Source organism: Athene cunicularia (assembly GCF_003259725.1).
Source record: "Athene cunicularia isolate RWA chromosome 1 unlocalized genomic scaffold, athCun1 chr1_part1, whole genome shotgun sequence".
NCBI lineage: Eukaryota > Metazoa > Chordata > Aves > Strigiformes > Strigidae > Athene > Athene cunicularia.
In genome coordinates this window covers 106,686,067-106,712,528 of record NW_020799091.1, presented here as the reverse complement: position 1 = coordinate 106,712,528, position 26,462 = coordinate 106,686,067, and the positions used below count along the sequence as shown (strand labels likewise).

The window sequence follows — 26,462 nt, the reverse complement described above, 5'->3', positions numbered from 1 at the left end:
GCGGCCGAGGGCGGGGGGCCGCCCCGCCGGGGCCTGCCTGCGCCCTGGCCACAGCTCGGACATTGATTTAATCGTTTGGCTTTTCAGTGGAAGTGACAGAAAAATCGTTGTGGGAAGCGTACAGGATCTCAGAGCACACGCTGCGTACGTTTTTTGATAGGTGGGTTTTTTACACCACCTACCGAAAAGAATTGTAACTGTATCTCTGGTCAGAAATTATTTTAAGGCAGTAATTACCAAGGGACAGAATTTACTCCCTAGGTGTGCTGAAGTCATTCTCTGGGGTGTGGGTACACATTCCTCAGGAAGCATAGGAGAGTTCGTATTTGTTTGCCTCCATTACACTTATCTCCAGTGACTTATGAAATTGGCAGCAGAGCACAAGCCTCATATTCCTCTCCTCATGTATGTGTACAGTACAGATTAGTCATGCTTCGTCTCTTAGGGTCTGCTGTTCTTGAGGTGTTAGCAGTTGATAACTTCCAATATCTAGGTTTTCAAACAGGGGGAGAAAAAATGCACAGGATTTTAACTGTCAAAGATTTGAGGAAGGTTTGCTTATACTGGACATAGAATCATAGAATGTCTCAAGTTAGAAGGCACCCATAAGGATCATCGAGTCCAGCTCCTATGCTTTACTGTTAGTGTGATCATATTCTAGGGTATGTGTGAACAGTGTAAAATCAAGCTAAAGTGGTAGTTAATACCCTATTTCTTATAGGAAGTTAAGTTCTAGTAAGTCCCAGGACTGTGGATGTCTTTCATTCTTAATACAGAATCAACTAGATTGGAAAGGACCTTGAGGATCATCCTGTCCAACCATTAACCTAGCACTGACAGTTCCCAACTACAGAATATCCCTCAGTGCTATGTCGACCCGACTCTTGAACACCTCCAGGGATGGGGACTCCACCACCTCCCTGGGCAGCCTGTTCCAACACCTAACAACCCCTTCTGGAAAAAATACTTCCTAATATCCAGTCTAAACCTTCCCTGGCACAACTTGAGGCCATTCCCTCTTGTCCTGTTGCTTACTACTTGGTTAAAGAGACTCATCCTCAGGTCTCTGCAACCTCCTTTCAGGGAGCTGTAGAGGGCGATGAGGTCTCCCCTCAGCCTCCTCTTCTCCAGACTAAACACCCCCAGTTCCCTCAGCCGCTTCCCGTACGACCTGTGCTCCAGAGCCTGCACCAGCTCCGTTGCCCTTCTCTGGACACGCTCGAGTCATTCAATGTCCTTTTTGGAGTGAGGGGCCCAAAACTGAACACAGGAATCGAGGTGCGGCCTCACCAGTGCCGAGTCCAGGGCTCAGATCCCTTCCCTGTCCCTGCTGGCCACGCTACTGCTGACACAAGCCAGGATGCCATTGGCCTTCTTGGCCATCTGGGCACACTGCTGGCTCCTGTTCAGCCAGCTGTCAATCAACACCCTCAGGTCCCTCTCTGACTGGCAGCTCTCCAGCCACTCCTCCCCAAGCCTGTAGCGCTGCTGGGGGTTGTTGTGGCCCAAGGGCAGCCCCCGGCATTTGGCCTCATGGAAACTCCTCTAGTTGGCCTCAGCCCATGGCTCCAGCCTGTCCAATACCTTGTGTTACATTTTATTGGTGTGAGAAGGTAACAGGCAAAGAAATGTAAGTGTTGACCTTATTGTAGCTCAGAATTAAATAGCTCCTAAAAGCTTCATGTTTAGGAAAAGGAAAAAAAAAAAACAAACCCAACTTCTTCTTCAGTCCTTCAAGTAACATTGGTAGTTTTTCCTTCTTTCTTTTTTAAACAGAAATGCAGCCCTGAAGCGAATGTTTTTTTCTTCAATAAATTAACATATTCCTGGTTTAGCAGGTAAGAATTTAATAAACTGCTTGTTGGTGTTCGTTGATGCTCACAGAATTATGGAGAATGTGTTTACATTCCACACCATAATTCTGGCTTGAGCTAGAGCCTGAGTCTGAGATTGCTATTAGCTTTTTTGTACAAAAAGCAATTTACAACTTTCAGAGGTTATATCCAAATATTTTGTGGAGTATTGTTTATACATAATAACAGTAATTTTATACATTTCTAATGGCATTATTTTAAATGTTAATATTTTGATAACTAAGCACAATTTTCTTGTCCCAGTAGACCATATTTTTAGACAACGGGATATAAAAATCCAGATCAGGCTATCCTTTTTTATTTATTATCCGTCCCTGTAAAGTTTGGCAATAGACAAAAAATGAAATAAGTTTTTCCTTACACTGCATGTGTTGATACAACAATTTTTGAGATCTTCAAGAACAAATATTCAGTACTACCTTTAAGGTATTTTCCAAGTAGCCCATTTCATGTTCGTTTTCCTCCCTCTTTTACAGTAGGCTGTATGTTATTACTGCAGATCACCTGCTCATAAACACCAGTAAAGTCCCCCTGCTTTTGGGGAAATTTTCCACTCAAAAATAGGAACTGAAAACTCAACTATGTCAAGCCTTGCAGCTTCCCCTCACTTAGTATTTTTGATGTTATTTCAAACAATTTCATGTGTTATGTCTTGTGACCATTACTCATTTTTAACATTTTTCTTTTAGATTTTTGAAGTGTATATGTCTGACTCAAATGATTTTTAAAGAAGAAAAAAGTGAGAAAAAACATTTTAAGAATATTATAACTGTTTATTGCTTTATTCAATATTATTAATTTTAAGGAAAAACTGAAAATAGTATTTGCTATTAATAAGCTGAGACAAAACAATCAGATTGTTTCAAGGATTCAGAGTATTTGGTTAAACTCTGGCACTGTTGAAGTTTGCCATCAGTTTCAGAGTAGCTTTGTTTTTCACCAGTCCTTACATTCAGATTTTCAGTTCTAGGAAGTTACACAGTGTACTGAGTGCAGCGTTTCTATATGATATTTGTGTTCATTATGTCACAGTGTTCACCCAGATGTTCAAGCTAGGCTATCCTTTGTATTTTTTAACTGATTCCACAATGTTTAACAAAAGAAGAGAGGCAGGGAGAAAAAAAAAAAAGGATTTCAGATCTGTTCAGTGAGAGTTTATTTAGCTATTGAACAACTGGATGCAATTAAACTAATACTGTGAACATTAGATGTATTTCCTCTTTCCAATCACAAGCAAACACAATAGATTATGGCTAATATATACTTGCCTTAAGTACTTGCAGTCTGAAATTAATTGTTAGATAATAAACCCATAATGATACACTATGTTTCTTTAGAATTCAGGCAATCTGGAGATTACGTTATGGAGGGCATTGGCTAGTTCTATTTATCCTCTGGCAGAAGTGAGTTCTAGCATAGAGGTGAGTTATGCAGAATTCTTAAACAACAGTTCCACTCAAGTACCAATTGGTCTGCTCTCCTCATCTGTCTCAAAAGCTGGTGCTCTTAGTGAGAAGCTCTGTTGTTTTTGCCTTAATTTATCAAGCCTAAAGCAAATGCAGTTTGTATTAATTTTACAGCTTCAGTAGATGTTTGGGAGCCCCTTAGGGATAGTGAGGTCCACCCCCACCAGAATTTTACAACCTTCAAAAGAATGTTTCTGAGTCTTCATTTTCTGTCCCGTGATAAGCAATATGGCACACACACCACTGGCACTGACCCACACAGGAATGACACCCTAGCAGTGCGTGCCAGAGAGGATAGAAACTGCCCTTGTGCTGTGGCCCTCAGGGAGGAAAATCCTCACCAGGCTGAAATCATTAGGGCTTCCCCTGACAGTACACATGCTCCAGTGGCTATGCATGTGTCTCTTGTCAATTTCTAGCTGTTTGGGACTTCCTTTAAGTTAGTGAACACAGTCAGCATGAATCCTTTTGCATTTCCCCCACCTCAGAAATGGCATGGCACAGTTTGCTTTGGATTGTCATAAATCTGACATGCTTGTCAAAAATTCCAAATCAGCTATTTTTCTTTCAGAGCTCCTTTAGGTTCAGTGTATTCATCCGCTCTATTTTGCCATTTTTAAGAACAGTTTTAGGTTTTGTTGACACTTAAGTGTGTAAAAACACTTTGTTAAAACAAAATTTTAAGAGCTGAAGATCTGTGGTAAGGAAACTTCCATTGTACTTGTGCTGAAACCCAGTAGTTTAATGTTGTTACCTTTGTTAAAGATGAGTCGCAGGATAATGAGTTGCAGAAAAGTTTCTATAAGTATGTCAGTAGCAAAAGAAAGTCCAGGGATAGTCCCCATCCCCTGCTAGATACAGGAGGAAATATGGTAACAAGTGATGAGGAGAAGGCTGAGGTGATTAATGCCTTCTTTGCCTCAGTCTTTAATAACAAGATTAGTTTTATTTAGGGAATCCAGTCTCCTCAGCCAGAAGACAGAGACTGGGAGAATGACCCCCCTGCAATCCAGGAGACAGTCAGTGACCTGCTGCATCACATAGACATACACAAGTCTATGGGACCAGATGGGATACACCCGAGGGCGCTGAAGGAGCTGACTGGGTGCTCACCAGGCCACTTTCTATCATTTACCAGCAGTCCTGGCTAACAGGGAGGTCCCAACTGATTGGAAATTGGCCAATGTGACACCCATCTATAAGAAGGGTCGGAAGGAAGATCCGGGAAATTACAGGCCTGTCAGCTTGACTTCGGTGCCCAGGAAGCTGATGGAGCAGCTCATCCTAAACACCATCATGCAACACATGAGGGACAACCAGATGCTCAGGCCCAGTCAGCACGGGTTTATGAAAGGCAGGTCCTGCCTGACAAACCTGATCTCCTTCTATGACAGACTGACCTGCTTATTGGATGAGGGAAAGGCTGTGGATGTAATTTACCTTGACTTTAGCAAGGCTTTTGGCACCATTTCCCACAGCATTCTCCTGGCAAAAATGGCTGCTCGACATTTGGACAATCGCACACTTTGCTGGGTAAAAAACTGGCTGGCCAACCAGGCCCAGAGAGTTGTGGTAAATGGAGTTAAATCCAGATGGCGGCTGGTCATGAGTGGTGTCCCCCAGGGCTCGGTTTTGGGGCCACTCCCGTTTAACATCTTTATTGATGATCTAGACGAGGGGATCGAGTGCACCCTCAGTCAGTTTGCAGCTGACACCCAGTTGGGTGGGAGTGTTGATCTGCTCGAGGGTAGGGAGGCTCTGCAGAGAGACCTGGACAGGCTGGAGTGATGGGCTGAGGCCAACTGCTGGGGGCTGCACTTGGGCCACAACCCCCAGCAGTGCTACAGGCTTGGGGAGGAGTGGCTGGAGAGCTGCCAGTCAGAGAGGGACCTGGGGGTGTTGATTGACAGCCAGCTGAACAGGAGCCAGCAGTGTGCCCAGGTGGCCAAGAAGGCCAATGGCATCCTGGCTTGTATCAGGATTAGTGTGGCCAGCAGGGACAGGGAAGGGATCTTGCCCCTGTACTTGGCGCTGGTGAGGCCGCCCCTCGATTCCTGTGTTCAGTTTTGGGCCCCTCACTACAAAAAGGACATAGAGTTACTTGAACATGTCCAGAGAAGGGCTACAAAGCTGGTGCAGGCTCTGGAGCACAGGTCGTACGGGGAGCGGCTGAGGGAACTGGGGGTGTTTAGTCTGGAGAAGAGGAGGCTGAGGGGAGACCTTATCACCCTCTACAATTACCTGAAAGGAAGCTACAGAGAGCTGGGTTTGAGCCTCTTTAGCCTAGTAGTAAGCAACAGGACAAGAGGGAATGGCCTCAAGTTGTGCCAGGGAAGGTTTAGACTAGATATTAGGAAGCATTTCTTTCCAGAAGGGTTTGTTAGGCATTGGAATGGGCTGCCCAGGGAGGTGGTGGAGTCCCCATCCCTGGAGGTGTTCAAGAGTCGGGTCGATTTAGATCTTAAGGATATGATGTAGATGGGAGCTGTGCTAGGCGAACAGTTGGACTAGATGATCTCCAGGGTCCTTTCCAACCTAGATGATTCTGTGATTCTGTGATTATGAGTTGTCATCCCTGGTGGTATTTAAAAGGGGTGTAAACATGGTGCTTAGGGACATCATTGTGTGGTAGGCTGGGTAGTGTTAGGTTAACAGTTGGACTAGATGATCTTAAGGGTCTTTTCCAATCTAAATGGTTCTATGATTCTGTGATAATGCAGTCCTGTGATAGAAAAGGTATTTCGTTCCACATCACAATACTACGTGGGTAATGATGCTACACATGCTTGTTTATGAAATAGTATATTTTCCTATAAAGATATATGGGATCAGAAATGTAGACAGATTCTGAAGTACAAAGGTTCCTCAGAATCTGCTGTTCAGGTGTGACAATCTGCTTGGGCTTTTCTTACTTCAGGTGAATTTCAAGGTGCTTAAGATGACTAAGTTTGTTCCACTATTTAGTCTGTAGACTTTATGGGATTACATACACTATTTTGATTATAGAGTTTATTTATATACACTCAATTATGTAGTTACTTTTTTGAGTTAGTAGTTCTGCTTGTTTTGTCTGCTGTATTTCATGCTGTCTAAATTCATTGCTTTCTTTCAGACTTATATCTATAGGCTATAAGAGGCCATTGGAAAGGGATGACCTGTTCGAACTGAATGAAACTGATTCACCATACAGTGTGTGTCCTAACTTTGAAAAGCAATGGAGAAAAGAAATCCAGAAGTCTACCATAGGATTAAAGGTAGCTATAATTTTGACAATAGACAATATCCTTTTCTAACTTTGAGGAGTCTAGAAACTGGAGAAGATTTCTAAAATTTTATTTATTGAACAGCCAAAATTTTGTAGATCGCAAAAGCCACTCGGTGTTGTAATCTGTGATCTTGAGTGTGACTGGGATTTTTCTGAATTGTTTAAGTTCAAATTTACCTCTTAGAAAGATACCTAGTTACATTTTAACACTTCAAGTGATACGGAATCTACTGTGACTGATACGGAATCTACCGTGACTTTACTTTGAGGATCGATTGCCATCTTTGACAAAACTGTCCAACTAATTTCTCTCTGAACTTGTCTGTTTCCCTGTGTCTTATCTTTGCACCTGTATTTCAGATAGGTAGAGAAGTCTATTATCAGCTTACTTATACAAACACTGGCTTATAGAACACACAGAACAGATTCCAGTTTTCTTTAGTTTTAACAATACTGAGTTTTACAGATATATTTAGGGGTTTTGCTTGAGTTGTCCTGTGTGATTTTCATGTAAATTCTTGACAGTTTCAGTCACAATTTTTATTTTGTTGTTGAAGTGCACTAGGAGCTCTGTAATGTTAGGAAGTTCCCAGGAGAAAGAACCTAACCTGTAAGACCAGTAAGAGTGTAGATGGTATACACACCAAAACCCTTTCTACAAAAGCATTCAAAAGTATTTTCCAAGAAGGATAATTTTTAATTCAGATATTGTTCTTATTATTCAAGTAATCTGTAGAAATACCCCATCCTTCATTACTGTGATAATTAAGAAAGGCTAACTTTTTTTTTTTTAAATTCTTGTAAGAATATTTTCAATTGTTTGAGCTAAATTCAAACTGAAAATAAATAGTTACTTGACAACTGAAAATATTCAGAAAGAACAGTAGGGTTATACAACCTTAAATATAAAGTTGCTCTAAGTCTGCTGTAAATGGTAATGCATTTGTATTAAAGCTTACCTCGGTTTTTATCATACAGTTTTTTTGATCTGTAATAATAATTTGAGGATTAAATTCTTTTCTAATTATATTTGTGAATGACTGGGGCAACCCTAGAAATTATATCCTTTCCTGAAAGACTACTAACCAGGCTGAATAAAACCAGACTTCATTTCTTAAAAATGCTTTTCTTCTAGCTGTAGGAAATGCTCTTTTTCAGATAAGTACAATGATGGCCTTAGATGAACACTAATATTACATATTTTATATTTGTAAATATGAGTGAAGTTCAAAAATATTTTCTTTCTCTTAATTCTGCATGTATTTTTGTAATCTTGCAGGCCTCTTACATCAGAAGAATGCTATTTAAGAAAATGAGTTTCCATAAACCATCTTTGATTTTGCCATTATGGCAAGCATTTAAATTTTTATTGATTAAAGTTGCATTTCTGAAACTTACAGCTGACATTCTGGCTTTCATGAGTCCACAAATAATGAAGTAAGTTTTTAATGTGTTTCACTTGATGTTCAGAGATTAACAGTAATAATACATCTAAAGTGTTACCAGTATCAAAACCAAACTAAGCAACACCATAGATGTTCCCTGCTTCAGTGATTATCTGAAAACAATCGAATGAGGGAAACCTCAAAGAGATCAGTAATTTCTTAGCCAAAGGACTGAAACAAAACCAGCAGAAACTCAATTTCACACTATTATAAACTGAAATGTTAAAGGAAACGGACTACTGTACTACTATGGCAGAGCAAGGCCATGGGTCTGTGCAGGAGCTGATTACAGCCATCTGAGGTAAACAAAGGAAAAAACCCAGGGTACAGTTATGCTAACAAGGAAGGAGATTCAGGGCTCAGTTATGCTAACAACGGACTGTTATGTTAACAAAGAGAGAAACTGAGGTACACAATGGCCTTGAGTGTGATGGTAAACAGCCTTGGGAAAGTGAGCAAGTCAGAAGAAGGAGGATGTTGAGACATACCTGAAATACCACAAGGGGTTGGGATATTATAATGTAACCTTTTAGTTGTATCCAATGGTTGGGATATTATAATGTAACCTTTTAGATGTATCCAATAGATTTGTGAGTAGTATACTGTAGAGTGCTTATGTAAGGTGTGATTTTTCAGTAAAATGGAAGCCTGCTCTATCATTCACATTGAATTGGCTGCTTGCTTCCTCTGTCCTCCGCAGACTACTGTGATATTTAACTTCCCCGCTCTTTTGTTAGTATTTTTCCATCTCTATTTTTTAAAAGAACACTAAATATATAATAATATCTGCAGCTTCAGCATTTACTGTAAAACTGGAATGACTGTTGTAATCATGTTGATACCATGAGGTTGCTGGAAGTGTTTTTTAGAAACTTTGCTTACCATAGAGGTGTTAAGAATTTATCAAATATCTTTGTGTTGATAAAGAGTTAATTAACATAATTATTGTTGACCTCCAAGCTATACCCTGAATCGGTGTAATCCTGAACAAAATTGTTAACTGTAAAATCTGTTTTAAGACATCACAGTTGCTGGTTACTTAAGCTATCCTTTTACTAACACAAAAATAAGAATTTTCCTGTATATTTTTTTTCGCTCTCACTTTCATGATGGGTAGTTTCAGTCTAAGTACAAATATCCAATGTAATTTTTTTTTTTCTTTAATGCCATTCTTCATTTGTACTACATTATCAGTGAAGTCAGCAACAGCACATCCATGTCTAGAATAGTACATGAGAGTTGTTTCTAAGTGAACAAATTGGAAAACAGAGTTAAGACTTACCTTTTTTTAACATCGTATTTCTTTGTGATCTTCCACCATATCTGGAGCCAAAATGGATTTAGTTGACCAAGTTGCCAGTATGTCAGTTTACTGAACTTCTTATTGCACAGAATTTAAAATTTATTTTCCTTCATTTTCAGAGCGATGATAATGGTCAGTGAAAATCATCCTAGTTCATACAGGAGTGGATATGTCTATGCTATTGCCCTGTTTTTTGTAGTTCTCTCACAAACCCTTCTCCATCAGTTATACCAGCGTAACAACATGCTTACTGCAGTCAAAATCAAGACTGCTGTTGTCGGCCTGATATACAAAAAGGTAATCACGTCTTCTACTTTTCTTTTGAAACAAAACCTAAAATAAACACAGCGTTAAAGGACAGTGTGCTTACCAGCATGATCAAAACCCAAGATGTTACACACTGGTGACAGGCTAACAGATTGACTTTATATTTTGATGATTATTTACTTAAAATAATTTGGATTTTCAGCAGCATTTCTATTGTAAAACTCTAAGCCTGAAATTACATGCTTTTGTCAGCCACCTGTAGAGACATAGTATTGGAGATATATGTAGAAACTGAACTCTTCCCATTTTGATTATGGTTTAATTTCCCAAATTTACAGAATGAAATGGGAAAACTTTCTAGGTTGGATGTCTGGGAAAAAGTAAGGGTATACGTGATCACTGCTTTTACTGTATAGTAGTAGTGAATATAAGAAGCTGGAGTTTGCCACATGGTCTCCTTTGGAGGTTGAAATTTTCCCCCTGATTTTAGTGAAATCGGTTTTCTGTTGAGTTGAATACCCAGTAGGTTTGTTGTTTTTCAGATGTTTAAAAGATGGCTAACTGCTGTGGAGATTGTCCATAACTTATCCCCACCTTTTATAAGATATGCTGAGGTGGCGGCATTATTTGCTACAAGAAATTCAGGTGCTAATAATGTAGAAGTAAAAGTAGATGTCTGGCCTGCAAAACATAAAAAATGTTTACTATGCTGTTAATGTGTAGCATATGAGATGAAGCTGGTTTCTCAGCACTGCACCTTTAGTTTACTTTGTTATGAATATGGCATGTCAGTATTTTTACTGCAGTATTTAACTATTAAGCACAAGTTAAGGAAGTAAAAAAATAATCCAAATCTGAAATAAGTCACTGTCTTTGTTAATGTAAAATACAGTCTCTTTTCTCAAGAGAGTCAAACTGATCTTTTGACATAAACATCTTGGGTATTTTTTGGACCAGCATGCAAAATTTTATTTGTAAGTTGTAAATCAGTTAAATAAAGGAATTTGTTTTCTCCAGTCTCATATCAAGGTGTGTCAGTACATCAGATCATAAGCAGGGCAGTAGAGGCTCTAGTTGGGGTGGGCATGTCTTCTGGCAAGTTTTCACAGCTACAGGGTTGCGATAGAGTTTCTTCCTCTCTTAGAGTAGAGTTGATTACTGAATGCTGGGTCAGGTTGTGCTTTGCACGTGGGACAGATGGTGGAGTGAGTTGCTGCAGCACTGTCTTGTTACATGCAGGAGTTGCGAGTGACACAGTGGAAAAAAGTGAGGCACTAAGAGAGAGAGAATGCATGTGTTTGTCTGGGTGTCAGTCCCAAGAGACCTGAGACTTGTGGTATCTGCCTGCCACACTGAGACTGTACATGAGTTTGCTGTGAAGCCTACTGTTGCTGGCTCCTGCACTGAGTGGTTCTAAGCTAGGCCAAAATTGAGGCTTTCTGAGCCCTCTTTGTGCTGTGTTGTACTGTTTACTGTAAAGAGTTGCAAATCTGTTTCACTGAGTTCTAATTATTGTCCTTTTAGCTTCTTCTGGGCAGCTAAACCCATCAAAATTGTTCATTTTTCTGACCTCTGTATTTTCTGGTTGCAGGCCTTAACTTTATCTAATTCCTCACGGCAAAACTATACAACTGGGGAAATTGTTAACCTGATGTCAGCAGATGCTCAGCAACTCATGGAGCTAACTGTAAACATCAATCTGTTGTGGTCAGCACCTTTTCAGATCATCATGGCTGTCATTTTTCTCTGGAAAGAACTTGGCCCATCAGTCCTAGCAGGTGTTGCACTGCTTCTTTTGGTTATACCTATAAATGCGCTTATTGCAGCCAAAGTAAAAAGACTGAAGGTGAGATATTTAATAAACATAGTAAGGAGAGATTAGGTTGTCATAAAGCAGGGGGTAAATTATACATGTATAAGAATGCTATTGGTACATCTAAATTAAACCCCCCAAAATAAACACACTAAGACACAGCTGGTTTTCATTGAGGGAGGGAGCATAACTGCAGTAAGAAAGCCATATGTTTGATAGCTGAACTAGTACCTAGGCTGGATACCTAAATTTTCATTATATTGAAACAATACTTTTGTATTAGTAAAAATTTTGTATGACTTGATTTAGGATACAGCTATGGTTTTGCATATTATGTAAATTAATTCCATTAAATAAGGGATTTTGTAGGATTATGGCCCTCTCCCAAATTTTAGTATTCAGGCTAAACTTCTCCCTCAAATTTAGCACATTCTCCTGAGATTATGGAAATACCCATAGAAGTACAGCAGGTGTTCTGACTTCTTTTCTGCTTCTCTGATGCTACAGTTCTCTTAGCACTGTATTGCCTGTTACTATGACAATTTCTGTAAGCTCCACAGAAAAAAAATAATACTACAACCCTAATTTTTGCATTGCTGTCACGGCAATTATTTCTCTCTGTCTTATTCTGCCTTTGATGGTGACACATGCAGTGAAGACTCTGGGTCTCTATTAATTCTTTGTAAGGTTGTGACAGTTTAGAGACGTTGACAAAATCCCAAAAAACCCTCTTACCTCTTGCAGGTGGGTGAGGTACAGCAGCTACAAATGTACTTAGATCCCTACTGTGATATGAGAGATAGAGAAGAAATACAAAGGACAATAAAATAATTCTGTTTAAAAGTTTTCAGCTTGTTGTTATATATGAATAAGACTCAAAACATTAGAGAGGCTGTTATTATTATTTTAGGAATGTGAGGTGCAGAAGAGCCTGAGTACACTGAAGGAGTGAGAAGAATTGCTGTGTTTCTTTCACAGGTTCTTTCAATTACAATATTTTAATCGGTAGCAGAGGAAACTTTCTTCCTACTCCTGTATATATACATATATATGTATACAGTGTTTTATATCCATATAGCATTATGAATATATTTGTGTATGTGTATATACAGTGTTATATTATATTGTTATTGAGTCTGTATTTACCTGCTTAGTGATTCTGAACATTAAAACCATATTATCATTCCTGAACACCCTGGAAACTGAAAGCCTGTTAAGATTTTAATTCAGTGTGAAGAAAAATAAAAAGGACAAAAATTGAAATGCACTTTTTGAGATAATTTAAGGGAAAAATATTAATGTATTTAATCCTTTATCCTATCTAATGATTTTTTTTTTAACCACATCTATCTGAAGATGATATAACTGCAGTGTGTTTTGCCAATTGATGAGGTCAACAGAAAGGACACTGACACCAAGTTAAAAACATAAGCTTATTTTACTTTAGTTTAAAGCAGCAGAAAGAATAAGCGAGATAATGCATCTGATCATTAGCACATAGAGTTAGCTATAATGATTAAGAAAGATACATCACCAATTGCCCTAATACTTTACCATCATCCAGATCTGTGCTTCAGCTGGGGAGCCCTGTCACAGCGAAGGATCAGAGAACTGCTCCCGGCAATTGGGAGGTCCTACGCAGTGCATCCACTCGTAGGTGAGGTCTCCATCTTCACTGTGAGAGGGTCCTGCTTTTATACAGTTTAACAAACCATATTTAAAAAAAAAAAAAAAAAAAAAAAAAAAGCATGAAAATGTCTAGTAGATTGACTTCACTTCACTTGGGTGCATCCTGGATCTGGCCAGGATCCCAGGTGTGTCCGAGGAGTTCCTGTCTTCTAGGAAACAGCTGGCTTAGAGTCCAAAAATAGATAATATCTATAGCTTTCAAAGGATATTACCATGGTCATATGCTGAAAGGATGCAGGTCAAGAGGTTCACTCAGAAGTCAGCTCTGGTTTGAGGCCTATGCTTCAGGCTTTTGTTCAGGCCTTTTTATGTCACAGTGCTACTTTGTTTTCCAGCAAGGTAAAAATAGCATAAAAGGTATTTATTGCCTACAGTACACTGCATATTTTACTCTCCAAATTTTTTTGCTCATTGAAAAATTAAAACATTGCTGTCTTAACCAGAAAAGCCAAATGAGATATTCGGATCAACAAGTTAAGCTGCTGAGTGAGATGTTACATGGAATAAAGGTAATGCCACAACTAATAAGGGGTTTGGGGTTTTTGTTAGGTTTTAAAAATAGAAAGTCAGTTATTAAAAAAACTAAGGTTTTGTGTGTAATATTTCAGCCGATAATGATAAAAGTTAGAAAAGAAAATGTTTTAACATAATGTGCTTAAAGTGTTTTTGGAAAATATTTATTGGTTTAATTTGATTTGAAAAACTTACTGTCCATGTTTCATCAGTTTTATTACTACATTTCTAATGAGAATGTAAAATATGTTAATAGATATCCAGAAGCCTTTAGCAGAGTGAAATTTTAGTGTAGAAGAAAAGCACTTTTGAAAGTTGCCTTATTTTTGTTATTTATCTTGTTTTGATATAAACTAGCTCATCATTTCTGATACATAACGGACAAGTTGAAATCTGAAGAATTGTGACTAGAGTATATCTTCCATAAGAACAACCTAATTTAGAGTTATCTTAAGTCTTGCTTTCATTTGTAAAACAAATTTTTGTAGTTTGGTATTGCTAAATATTTGATAATGACATTTGCAACTTAAGCTTATTTTCTGTAGTCACTGCTATTTTGTTTTATTAAAATATGTTTGTTCGATTGTCTAGCTCCTAAAACTTTATGGATGGGAATCTGCATATCAAAGGAAAGTCATGAGCATTAGAGAACGTGAAGTGGATGTGTTGAAGTCATCTGGGTATCTGACGACTTACTCCATGCTAACATTGACGTGTATTCCTTTTATGGTTTGTTTCTTAAAAATATTAATTCATGCAGGACTGTTTCTCATGTTCCCTAATGCTTTAGTAGCTGAATTGCTCACAAATGTTGCCTCACAGTATCTCAAAACATTACATTTATCAACACAATATATTTGAATTCTCATGTTCTAATAGTATGTATATGACTGGAGAAGAATGAGAGAGATTATGAACTGACCAAGCTTTTAAAGACCTCTGTTAGAAAGTCAGAAACCAAATCCAAAGCTCACGAATCTAATTTTACTGTTTTAATCATACTATTTCTATTGCATAGAAATGAACTACCTTGTTTATACTCCTCATTTTCTAAGTTTTAAGGGAATGCATTTTTGATGTGTAATTTTTGGCTATCCCCTCTCAAACACCAAACTTCTAAATACGTTTAAAAAAAAAGGGAAAAAACCCCCAAAAAACCCAAACCAAATTCATCCTAGCTTTGTTTCAGTGGAATTCTATCAAGAATGGATTCAGATCTTTGGATCTTTAAATCCCTCTGTTAAACTCCATTGGAAGTTAAATAGAGACTTCAGGGCCTTGGGATGACTAGTTAAGGGATCAGGAGCACAAGCAGTGTTCTCCTCTGTCCTTCCAGTTGCAGGGAATGATGGCCTGGCTGAACAGAGAGCTTTGACTGGAACTCAGGAAAAAAAGGAGAGTTTATGAAGTTTGGAAGAAGGGACAGGCAACTCAGAAGGAATACAAGGATGTCATGAGGTTATGCAGGGAGAAAATTAGAAGGGCCAAAACCCACCTAGAACTTAATCTGGCTACAGCTGTAAAGGACTAAAAATGTTTTCTATACATTAGCAACAGAAGGAGAGCTAAGGAGAATCCTCATACTTTATTGGATACAGGGGGAAACATAGTGACAAAGGATGAGGAAAAGCCAGAGTTACTTAATGCCTTCTTTGCCTCAGTCTTTAATAGTAAGACCAGTTGTTCCCCACTACCCAGCCCCCTGAGCTGGAAGACATCAATGGGGAGCAGAATGAAGGCCCCATAATCCAAGGGGAAATGGTTAGCGACTTGCTATACCACCTAGACACACACAAGTCTATGGGGCTGGATGGGATCCACTCAAGGGTACTGAGGGACTTGGTGGAAGTGCTCATGAAGCCACTTTCAATCATTTATCAGCAGTCCTGGCTAACTGGGGAGGTGCCAGTTGACTGGAGGTTAACAAATGTGACACCCATCTACAAGAAGGACTAGAAAGAGGATCCAGGGAACTACAGTCTGACCTTGGTGCAAGGGAAGGTTATGGAGCAGATCATCTTGAGTGCCATCATTTGGCACATACAGGACAACTGGGTAATCAGGCCCAGTCAGCTTGGGTTTATGAAAGGCAGGTCCTGCTTGACAAACCTGATGTCCTATGACAAGGTGACCCGCTTAGTGGATGAGGGAAAGGCTGTGGATGTTGTTGTTTACCTGGGCTTTAGTAAGGCCTTTGACACCGTTTCTCACAGCGTTCTCCTGGAGAAACTGGCTGCTCATGGCTTGGATGTCTGTATCTTTGCCAGGTAAAAAACTGGCTGGATGGCCAGGCCCAAGAGTTGTGAACGGAGTTAAATCCAGTTGGCAGCCACTCACGAGTGGTGTCCCCCAGGGCTGGATTTTGGGGCCACTCCTGTTTAACATCTTTATTGATGATCTAGACGAGGGGATCAAATGCACCCTCAGTCAGTTTGCAGATGACACCCAGTTGGGTGGGAGTGTTGATCTGCTCAAGGGTAGGGAGGCTCTGCAGAGAGACCTGGAGAGGCTGGAGCCATGGGCTGAGGCCAACTAGAGGAGTTTCCATAAGGCCAAATGCCGAGGGCTGCCCTTGGGCCACAACAACCCCCAGCAGCGCTACAGGCTTGGGGAGGAGTGGCTGGAGAGCTGCCAGTCAGAGAGGGACTTGGGGGTGTTGATTGACAGCCAGCTGAACAGGAGCCAGCAGTGTACCCAGGTAGCCAAGAATGCCTATAGCATCCTGGCTTGTATCAGAATTAGTGTGGCCAGCAGCACCAGGGAAGTAATGGTCCTCCTGTACTCAGCACTGGTGAGGCTGCACCTTGAACACTGTGTTCAGTTTTGGGCCCCTCACTACAAGAAAGACACTGAGGTTCTGGAGCACATCCACGGAAGAACAATGAAGCTGGTGAAAGGTCTAGAGCACAAGTCTGATGAGGAGCAGCTGGGGGAACTGGGGTTGTTTAGTTTGGAGAAAAGGAAGCTCAGGGGAGACCTTACTGCTCTCTACAGCGACCTGAAAGGATGTTGTAGCGAGGTGGGTGTTGGTCTTTTTTCCCAGGTAACAAGTTATAGGGTGAGAGCTAATGGCCTCCAGTTGTTCCAGGGGAGATTTATATTGGATATTAGGAAACATTTCTTCACCAAAAGGACTATCAAGCATTGAAATAGGCTGCCCAGGGAAGTGGTTGAGTCACCATCCTTGGAGATATTTAAAAGACGTGTAGGTGGGGCACTTAGGGACATGGTTTAGTGGTGGAGTTGGCAGTGTTAGGTTTATGGTTGGACTCGATGATCTTGGAGGTCTTTTCCAACCTAAATGATTCTGTGGATCAAACTGGAACCTTCTTTAGGGATAAATGACCACCATTAATTTCAGTTACACAAACTGATGTTTTCTGGCACTTAACTCACGAGATGTAAGAGGTGAACAGGAATATTAGGAATAGTGAAAGGGAGGATTAAGGCCATCCTTCAGTCTCTAACCTTGATAATAACTGAAATATTTGAAGAAGTGATTGAGAAAAATTCAAATTTTCAATTAAATGCAGTGAAATAACTTCTTTTTTAGGACTTAGGAATCCTTGTACTTTGTGAGTAGTTTAGTTTAGGACTCCTAAACTCAACAAAAGGCGGAAGAGACCCCATAGGACAGGTTGTTAAATTTAGGCTTTACTTAATTCTGAAGATTTAAGTATCAGTTGTGTAAGAACCCAGCTTATTCTCTGATGACTATTGACTAGAGTTTTGCAAAAAATTCTAAGTGGGCAAAATAAAAATACCTGCAGTAAATAATTCTATTGTATATCCAATATCATAGCAATAGCAAGAAGAAAAAGAAAAAAAAAGAGTGAATTTCCTGAAACATCATGTTTGAGTGTTTTCAAAATGAGTAAATTAATTCCTGAGATGGGAGTTATTTCATATAGTTTCATATGTATCTGGTTGGGTGAAACACAGTAGCCATGTTTTTTGCTCACTAAAATTATAGTATTCCTGCACTCAGTATTGCAGCTATAATTTCCATGTACAGCAGTTAGAGTCCCTGACATGAGCAGAAATGGGATCCTACACCTTCCAAATGCAAACAAAACCAGTATTTGTGTATAAATTTTAGTTACAATGTGATTTTGGTTGGATACATTTTTTACATTTTTTTTATTTAAAAGGTCTCATTGGCTACATTTGGAGTCTTCGTTCATCTGGACAAAGAGAATGTTTTAACAGCATCTAAAATTTTTACATCTATTTCTTTATTTAACATTTTGCGACTGCCCTTATTTGATTTATCACCTGTGATCTCTGCTGTAGCCCAGGTAAACATATTATGAACAAGTGCTATAAAAGGCTGATATTTATACTCTGTCATGTTTCATCTATTTCTAGGAGTGATTAAGTCATATAATTATTTTAAGTTACATTTTATTGAGATGAAACCTCACAGTGTTTTTATGGAATGAGAAGTATGAAGGCTGTTTAAAAGATGTCTCTCAGTCTTTTAAGTAGAAAGTAAATTGGGTAGCACTCCTAATTGTGACTGAGCTTTCTGTTTCTTGCTTTTCTTCCTTCAGTGGACTAGACTCAACTGCTCCTACTTTCTCAACTTCTGTTCTTCATAGTCCACCGAATATAAAAGTATGAACAATTTGGGCTGCACATTTTAAATCACTCAGCCATTGTCATATATTGGAGCCCTTGATACCAAGTATGGGAGACCCATTGTGGACTCTACAATACTGGTTTTGTCAAGTCATCACTGAAGGAATTAGAAAAAAAAAAAGGAATAGAGCTGCTGAGGAAACCATATCAGCAACCTTCAGTCCTAATGGTATATCATCAGGGTTACTGTATGAGTTGGGAACCTCTACCTTTTAAGACTCTGTTATGGGTATATGAGCTGAATGTACTCTGTCACAGCTTGTATACAACTCAGAGTTTTGTAAGGAACGGGACCACTGTGAGCAGATACTCACCCTGATTTGATTTCATTTATGGTTAGCATACTGTAAGATCAAAGCCTTGTCTTTTCCTAAACTTTACTTCTAATAGCTTAAAAATTATTGCAAGTGTAAGTTCATCTCACTTTGTCACCCCACAGTGATGGACATCTCATGATTCACTCACAGAGAGTTACTGTGAGCTATTGCTTAAAAAAAAAAAAAAAAAAAAGCTGTGTTTTCACCAGAGGCTTATGAAAACAAACTAGTTTTCTCTGACTTGAGTCAGAGGAACCAGACATTTGAGGATTAACTATATTTTCTAATACTGAATGTGTCAGGCATGCTCTGTTACTTTATAACTACCAAGCAGTAAATCCTCAAGAAAAAAAATACACTTATTCATGACTTTAGATTGTTCAGTACTTTAAGGAAAATAATTTTTAAATAGGTAAACACCTTTTTTGTCTATCTTCAGATAAGACACGGAATATGTTCTTCCATATTATCTAGAACTTTTAAAATACTATTGAAAAAAATAGGGAGCACAGACATGTTATCAATATTATATGTTCATCTTGCAGACCAAGGTTTCTCTGAGTCGTTTAGAGGATTTTCTGTGTTCCGAGGATCTTAACCCTGAGGATGTCAATACAAACTACAGTGGAAGTAAGCAGAGTTACTAATTTTTAATTGGTCATGAGTTTATATAAATGATCATTAAGAAACTCAACTGAGGGGATGGATTAGCAGCTCTGCTCTTTTTTCTTTATTGCAACAGATCACGCTGTTGGGTTTATTGGCGCTTCTTTACGCTGGGAAAAAAATGGCCTGCCAGTTTTAAAAAAGTAAGATATTTCTTAATTTTTTTTTACAAGCTCATTTGGCAGAATGTGATATCTGTAGAGATTTTGTTCAGGTTTAATGTGTTCTGATTCAGACTAGTTCATGTTGTTACATAATAAAAAGAACATAAATTATTGTTTCCAGAATATCCCATGTGATTGGTGTGCTCTAAAAAGTCAAATCTGACTTGGTCTCTTTGATGAGGAACCACATAGGAGTGCATGTTCCTCAAGATAGCACTTTATAAGTGCTATGGGAAGCCAGTGCTCTTCATTCCTTCTTCATTCCTTCTTCATTCCTTCTTTCCTACCACCTCTCCCCTCAGTTTGCACAAAGTTTAACTGCAATATCAATTTTTCCTGAATTGCGTTTTGGGAAGCATTAACTAGCAAGATGCTCTTTTGTCAGTGTAGCATTTTATATTGCCCACGAGTAAGCTAAGGTATTTTATGCAGCCTTGCATTGAATACTGATCTTAAAATTGTGCTGTGGCTTCCTTTGGAAAGAACAAACAAACAAAAAGTGTGCTTTTCTCACGGTGGTCTCTTGCCTGAAAACACCCCTCTTTGTCATTCCTTAACAAGGTATTTCTTAGATGTAAATTCAGCTATGCATAAACTGCTGTGCAATGAACACATTGAAGGGTTAGTAAGGAAATGGAGTAACCGAGCTCTGAAGTGAAGAACCTGTTTGATAAGCTCTATACAGCTGTTAAATTTTACTAAGACAGCTGAAGAGGTTACAACCCACACGGTCTAACCCACTCACCATGCTGTTCACCCTATTCCTCTTAGGGCTGTGGGGTATCATTTCCCATAATATGCCATTGAGCGTCTACATCTCAGCCACCATAGCCTGCAATATAGTATCCAGGCATGAGCTGTCTTCAGCATTGTGTATAGGCTTCATTAAAGTCTGGTACAGTCTCTGGGTACGTCTTTACCTCGTTTGTGCTCCCAGCTCCAGTCTGAAGGGACTGTGCTTATTTTAGCGTAGGGCCTTCAGATCAGAATACACTTAGATCCAGATAGCATAGGGTACAGATATAGCAAATGGCTGTCCTTGTAAGCTAAAGTTTGTTAGTACATATTGTAGTTGTTCTGACAGCAAAATATACAGGTTATGAAGGGCAGCTTTTATTTATCCAAACAGCTATTTTGTTCCTTAAGAAGGATCAGACATTGGTCACAGTTGATGCTATGTAGGAAGTCTAACTGTTGATTGTCAGAGTAAGATGGAATGTGAACCTCAGGCTTGAGAACAATACGATAACACCACTTATTGGTTAGACTGTCTCCTGTTTCATTTTATTGTGACCAGATAAAAGCATAACATTTTAACTTGCAGAGCAGACATATAAATTTATACTTAAAGTCATTATTGCAAGTTTCTGAACGGTGCATAGCCAAAAGACATGCAAACTGAAGTACTAATTTCTCATTGTTCTGAGGGTAAAATAGAGTGACCACAACCCATATATGACGGAGTATTTACAAAGAGGATAACTCATTTGTCTTCCTCAATATTTCCAGCTTGAGTGTCAGCATTCCTGAAGGCTCTTTAGTTGCTGTTGTGGGACAGGTTGGATCTGGAAAGTCATCTTTTCTTTCTGCTGTTCTTGGAGAAATGGAGAAACTTGAAGGAACAGTTCAGCGAAGAGTAAGATTGTCTGTCTGTGTCCCCCTGCTCTGCCCACTCCACAATACCTAAATTAAGTAGAACTGCTTTTGAAAGTACAATTTTTCCTTCTCAACAATAGTTGTAGAAATACTGTCAAGGGTAGCTCCAGCTTCTTAAATCTTCAAAGTAACACAGTGATTTTTAAGACTTTGTTAACAGTGTAACAATTTGTCTTTGTTTTCAATCTAAGTGATTGCAAAGCTATTTTCATTTTTTTATAATCTATATAATTCAGTGCAAAAATCTTGAGTGTTTAAGTCATATATTGAGCCTAAACATCTAATGGTTGCTGTTTTGGAACAGCTATACAAACATAATCCACTTGGAGCAGTTATAAGCTGTTGTAGAAGATGATCATCTTTCTTGCAATATGTGTAGAGAGGATACAGGATATGGAAATAGAGGGAAAAGTTAAACTTTAGGCAGAGATGGAATTAAGGTGCTGGCTCTCCTAGTGACAGGAAACCCTGTATCTTAACTTACAGTTACAGAGAGCAACAAAAGTCCCCATCACAGAATAGAGTTTAGGGAAGTTTTCTATAGGTTATAGATATGGTGGAAGTTAACCTCTGATGGCAGACTACAGTGCCTGAGCCAATCATTATCAATGGGTAAGCACAGTATTGTTTAATCTGGTTGCAAGGGGGTGTGGCAACATTTAAAAAGTGTCTCAGCCTTGAAAATCAGTGTTGAACAAGAATCCACTCCCGTGGAAATCTAGTACAGTATCCTGTCACTGTTGAGGGGTGGGGGAAGAATATCAAGTTGAGGTGTTCCAAATCTGAGAGTAGTAGTTAATGACAAAAAGATAGGCTGTGTAGAATCTAATAAGGAAGGCATATAACCAACAAGCGTATCTGTACTATCAATTTGTTGTAAAATTAATAGATTTTCACAGCGCATGTAGCTTAATGTAAGAAAAGATCTAGGAGAATTTCCAGTTATTATTCCTCTCCTGTAACCTTAATTTCTAATGGCTGACACATTCCATGGCATGTTATGTAAATATACAAACAATCAATCTGTATTTTGATATATACCTACTACAGACCTAATACAGACCTATTTTTCTGCATATAAGTCTTACAATGGGTGGCTGTCACCTGAAAGATTTTGCTCAGTGTATGTCCCAGCTCTGTCAGTTTTATTCAGTGTCCTCTTATAATAATTATCAGTAAGCTGTTATACAGGAATACTCAACAGATTGGGTTTTTTACCTGACTTAGTCAAAATTTGAAGAGTTTAATAATGCTCAAGTTTTGGAAGTAATTACTGGTTACTTTGAGGTAAACCTGGAATTTAAAATGTACTTTAAAATGCTGTTTTCTATATTCACAAAGCCCAAGTAAAGAAGATGTTTCCAATTCATTTTAGGGTTCAGTGGCATATGTTTCTCAGCAGGCTTGGATTCAAAATGACAGTTTACAGGAAAATATTCTCTTCGGTGCAAATCTAAATAGGCCATACTATGAACTTGTTTTAGAGTGTTGTGCTTTACTGCCAGATTTGGAACAGTTACCGAATGGAGACCAAACAGAGATTGGAGAAAGGGTGAGAATCTTAGATGTCAGAAATGATGCAATAATTTGTTATGGCTTTTATGTTTTTATATATTCTCTATTTGGTCATTTACTCTGAGTAATCAGTGCTCAGCCAAGTACATCTATCCCATCTTCTTGCTTAGCTTGCTTACTTTGAACTTAATTTCTGTTCAAGCTCTCAACTCTTACTAATTTTTAAATGGCTTTTTTCTATACAGAAGTTTGAGTAAGCCCTGTCCTGTTCACTAGTGCTTTCCTCTATACTGTAAAAAGGCCTGTATGACTGTAAATAAAAGTTGGTTTTTTAATTTTCCAAAGTACCTTACATTTGCCTGTTTGGAGTGGGGATTTAATCAACAGAGCCCAAACTTTGCTCTAATTACTTGAAAATCCAAATGTTACCTTTCTATTTTCATATCTAGTATAAAATTAACTTTGATTACCTGAAAAAATAATGATGGGACTGAGTGTAATACACTGGTCATTTTAGTATTTCATATTTAAATGTGGATTTTTTGGGGCTTTCTTTTCTTAGGGTGTCAATATCAGTGGAGGGCAGAAGCAGAGAGTGAGTCTTGCTAGAGCTGTGTACAGCAATGCTGACTTGTATCTTCTGGATGACCCCCTGTCTGCTGTAGATGTTCATGTTGGGAAACATCTTTTTGAGAAGCTAATTGGCCCTTATGGTCTCCTAAAAACCAAGGTAAATTAGGGCGGCTTCCTTTTCAGTTTTCAGCTGCTTTGTACAATACAAGAGACACAGTAAAAGTCACAGTTGTTCTGCAAAATCTCATCTCTGACCTAGTGTGTTGATGAAAATTGTTCTGAATAAAGAGTCTGAAAGATTCATATAATATTTACTTATTTATTCTTTACTAGCAGTTTTTGAGGACTACTGTGATCTGCATATAGAAGGCAGGGTAGAGCCTTTTGTAGTCACTCTTGATGCCTCACTGCAGTAAATAGCCAGTATAAATTATAGAAAGAAAGGCTTCTTGAACAAAGAAACTCCATGGGGAGAGTGGAATCAGAAAGAACAGATTCTACCATTTAAAAAACTGTTCATCTGGGAAGGTAAGATAGCTTCTAAAAAATTTCTCCTCAGTGTTATGAATTAGTACAGATTATTCCTGCTGGCCGGTGACTGCAAAACACATGTATTACTATGAAATACTTAATATTATGAATACATTAGTATGAGGTAAATGTCTTTCACTTTCCCTCTCTCCTCCCTTTTCTTAATTTACCTGCTCTATGGTTATGAGTATCTGGCAGAAGCAAGAACTCTACTAATGATAGACTTGTTAGCAGGTTTTAATATTGAGACTATCAAACTACATGTAGTATATTAAAAGATGTAGTGTCTGCCTCGTCTCTTTACAACCTAATCTAAACCATTCCAAGCAGAAGATGCACATTAAGAAGCAGGTGAGTACAAGTAGTTGTAAGCATAAAGTTTGACGTTATAATCAGAAATTTAAAGACTAATGTAGTGAAGTAGGCAATAAATAACAACAACAATAATAGTAATAATAAAGTAGACAAATAAATGAGCAAAATCCCAAAAAAATTCCATTACACTATTTCAGCTATCATAATATAATGTCTAATTTTAATGTACACTTTGTATTTATATGGAAAACATTGTGTTTCAGACTCGTATATTAGTGACCCATAACCTAACGCTCCTGCCTCACACTGATTTTATAATAGTAATGAAAGAGGGCAGAATAAGTCAAATGGGGACCTACCAAGAACTCATTTCAAAGAGAGCTAATTTTGCTGAGCTTATTCAAGTCTTCAGTGCAGAGCATACAAGTAAAGAGACAACCCAAATGAAAGGTGAGAAAATTTGTATACTGTTTGCTCAGTATTTTTTCTTTTCATTAAAGCTTCTCAAAATATTCCCCTCTCCTTCCTGGAAATGAAGAGAATAATTACAGGAAAATATATAGCATTCCTGTCTACATTTTGGTATGGAATTATAGGTTATAAACTGAAAAAATTCAGACATTAGTGTCAAGATCAAATGGTTTATTCTTTCAACTAATAAATGTATGATAAATCTGTCTTACACAGCTGCTGTATTAATTACCAGGTAAAAGTTACCTGATTCTGCTAAGGATTTATCACTCAATAAATAACTTATGAACATTCCAAATTAATACTGTAGTGTAAACAATTATGTCCTGTTTTACATTGAATGCTTCCCATTTCCATCAACTTAGACTGCTGTAATCATGGAGCACAGCAGGAATAGGAGAATATGGTCCATTTGTAGGAGAGAAAGGAAACTTTTAGTACTCTTATGAAATACTTCCAGCCAACAAGTAGACAGCATATACAAATATGGCACAGTACCTTGAAACAGCATACTTACAAATCATTCACATAGATAAGACTCAGTTTACTTCTGTACCTGAGTTGTTCAATGTGTGCTCTTTATAGAGTTGTGGGAAAGAAATAGGTACATTGACAATGCAGTCTGTTTGACCTGTTTTCATCATGTACTTCAGGAGGAGATTAATTGTGGTTATTTCATTTTGAGAGAAGGAATCTCCACATGACACAGAAGAGTCCTATAACAGACAAGTGACTGTAGATGTTTATAATACTGGTTTGCAGTTAATTTAGCAACTCTAAATTGAGCCTGTAGTAAGTACAATGCAGTCTGATGGGTTTACTAATTCAGGCCCTATACAGGAGCCAGTGCTCTCAAATATTTGCTGGGGTTTGACAGGGAGGAGCGGAAAGACAGAACAGCAGATGTTCAGAAGGCCACAGTGGGCAGTCTTGAGTTAGCTGTTTTGGGATTAAAGTGTGAGGTAACCTTGTAAAGAAACATGTATTATTCATGAAGAGGAACCAAAGTAATGAGGAGAAGAAACAGTATGCAGTGTGTCATGATACAAAATTATACAGCAGAGGTACCTTCAGCAGGGTGGATGTACGTAGAAAACGTAATTTTGTCTTAACAGGTCTGCTGACAAAAATAACATCAAATATGACAAAGAAGAAAAAAATCCCTTCCTGGAAGAAAAAAGTGTTGACTCCTTTCCTTAACACACAAAGAACAGCAAGCTTGGTTTTCCAGCCATGATGCAAGAATACTTTGAGATAAACACTAATGTTAATATTTGCAGGGATACTAATACTCTAAGCAAGAATTCACTAAGCAAGAATGGAATTCCAAAGAGACTCTAGGCTCATGGGGGAGATATATTTGCTGTCACAATTCTAGGTCTTAAATGTGTCTGTCTTGTGTAGTAACTGTCCCAAGACTAGGTCAATTTAAGAAATTCATAAGTTAAATCATCCCCATTCATCATTTTGTCCCTGTTTTTTATTTCTAGCTTCTTGTACTGTATCTGTCAACTCATGGTATATATTGAAAAGATGTTTCTATTTTTATTCCTTTATAGTGAGCTCTTCAAAAGAAGAGGGCCAACTGGGTAGGAGTCTGCAACAAAGAGAACTGCTGAAACATAAAGAGTAAGTATTTAAAAAAAAAAAAAAAAGTAGCCATTGCTTAATTAATGCCATGCTAGAACAAACCTAAGTGCTGAAGGCTGTGCCACTATGCTTCACTGTGTACACATGGGTTAAGCCTGAGTGCCCATTAGCAGTTGGCTGGAGAACATGTATCTGGAGCTCATCTTCTGGTTTCACTTTATACAAAAGAAATCCAGTTAATGTGCTGCATGAGTTCAAGCGGTCCAGTTCATGGGCTGCTTCACCGTGTGAAACAAAGTACATTAAGCAGGAATGAAGGGGACTTTCGGAAGACCAACTGAAGTCACTGATGTGGATGCACTCACAATTCCCAGGCAGCAATTTGACT

At 38.5% G+C, this 26,462-nt stretch overlaps 1 protein-coding gene across 1 annotated transcript in view; it reads left to right on the top strand.

Moving 5' to 3' along the window:
- LOC113479080 (multidrug resistance-associated protein 1-like) overlaps window positions 1–26,462 on the top strand; it is a 41,470-nt gene that overhangs the window by 274 nt on the left and 14,734 nt on the right. Inside the window, exons 2-16 of the mRNA XM_026846734.1 lie at window positions 1,777–1,838; window positions 6,453–6,594; window positions 7,885–8,042; window positions 9,473–9,650; window positions 11,212–11,466; window positions 13,566–13,631; window positions 14,227–14,364; window positions 17,787–17,933; window positions 19,139–19,223; window positions 19,336–19,402; window positions 20,933–21,059; window positions 22,455–22,631; window positions 23,157–23,324; window positions 24,277–24,463; window positions 26,044–26,113. Of these exons, the coding sequence (XP_026702535.1) occupies window positions 1,777–1,838; window positions 6,453–6,594; window positions 7,885–8,042; window positions 9,473–9,650; window positions 11,212–11,466; window positions 13,566–13,631; window positions 14,227–14,364; window positions 17,787–17,933; window positions 19,139–19,223; window positions 19,336–19,402; window positions 20,933–21,059; window positions 22,455–22,631; window positions 23,157–23,324; window positions 24,277–24,463; window positions 26,044–26,113 (2,027 nt within the window). The remainder of the gene's footprint in view (window positions 1–1,776; window positions 1,839–6,452; window positions 6,595–7,884; window positions 8,043–9,472; window positions 9,651–11,211; window positions 11,467–13,565; window positions 13,632–14,226; window positions 14,365–17,786; window positions 17,934–19,138; window positions 19,224–19,335; window positions 19,403–20,932; window positions 21,060–22,454; window positions 22,632–23,156; window positions 23,325–24,276; window positions 24,464–26,043; window positions 26,114–26,462) is intronic.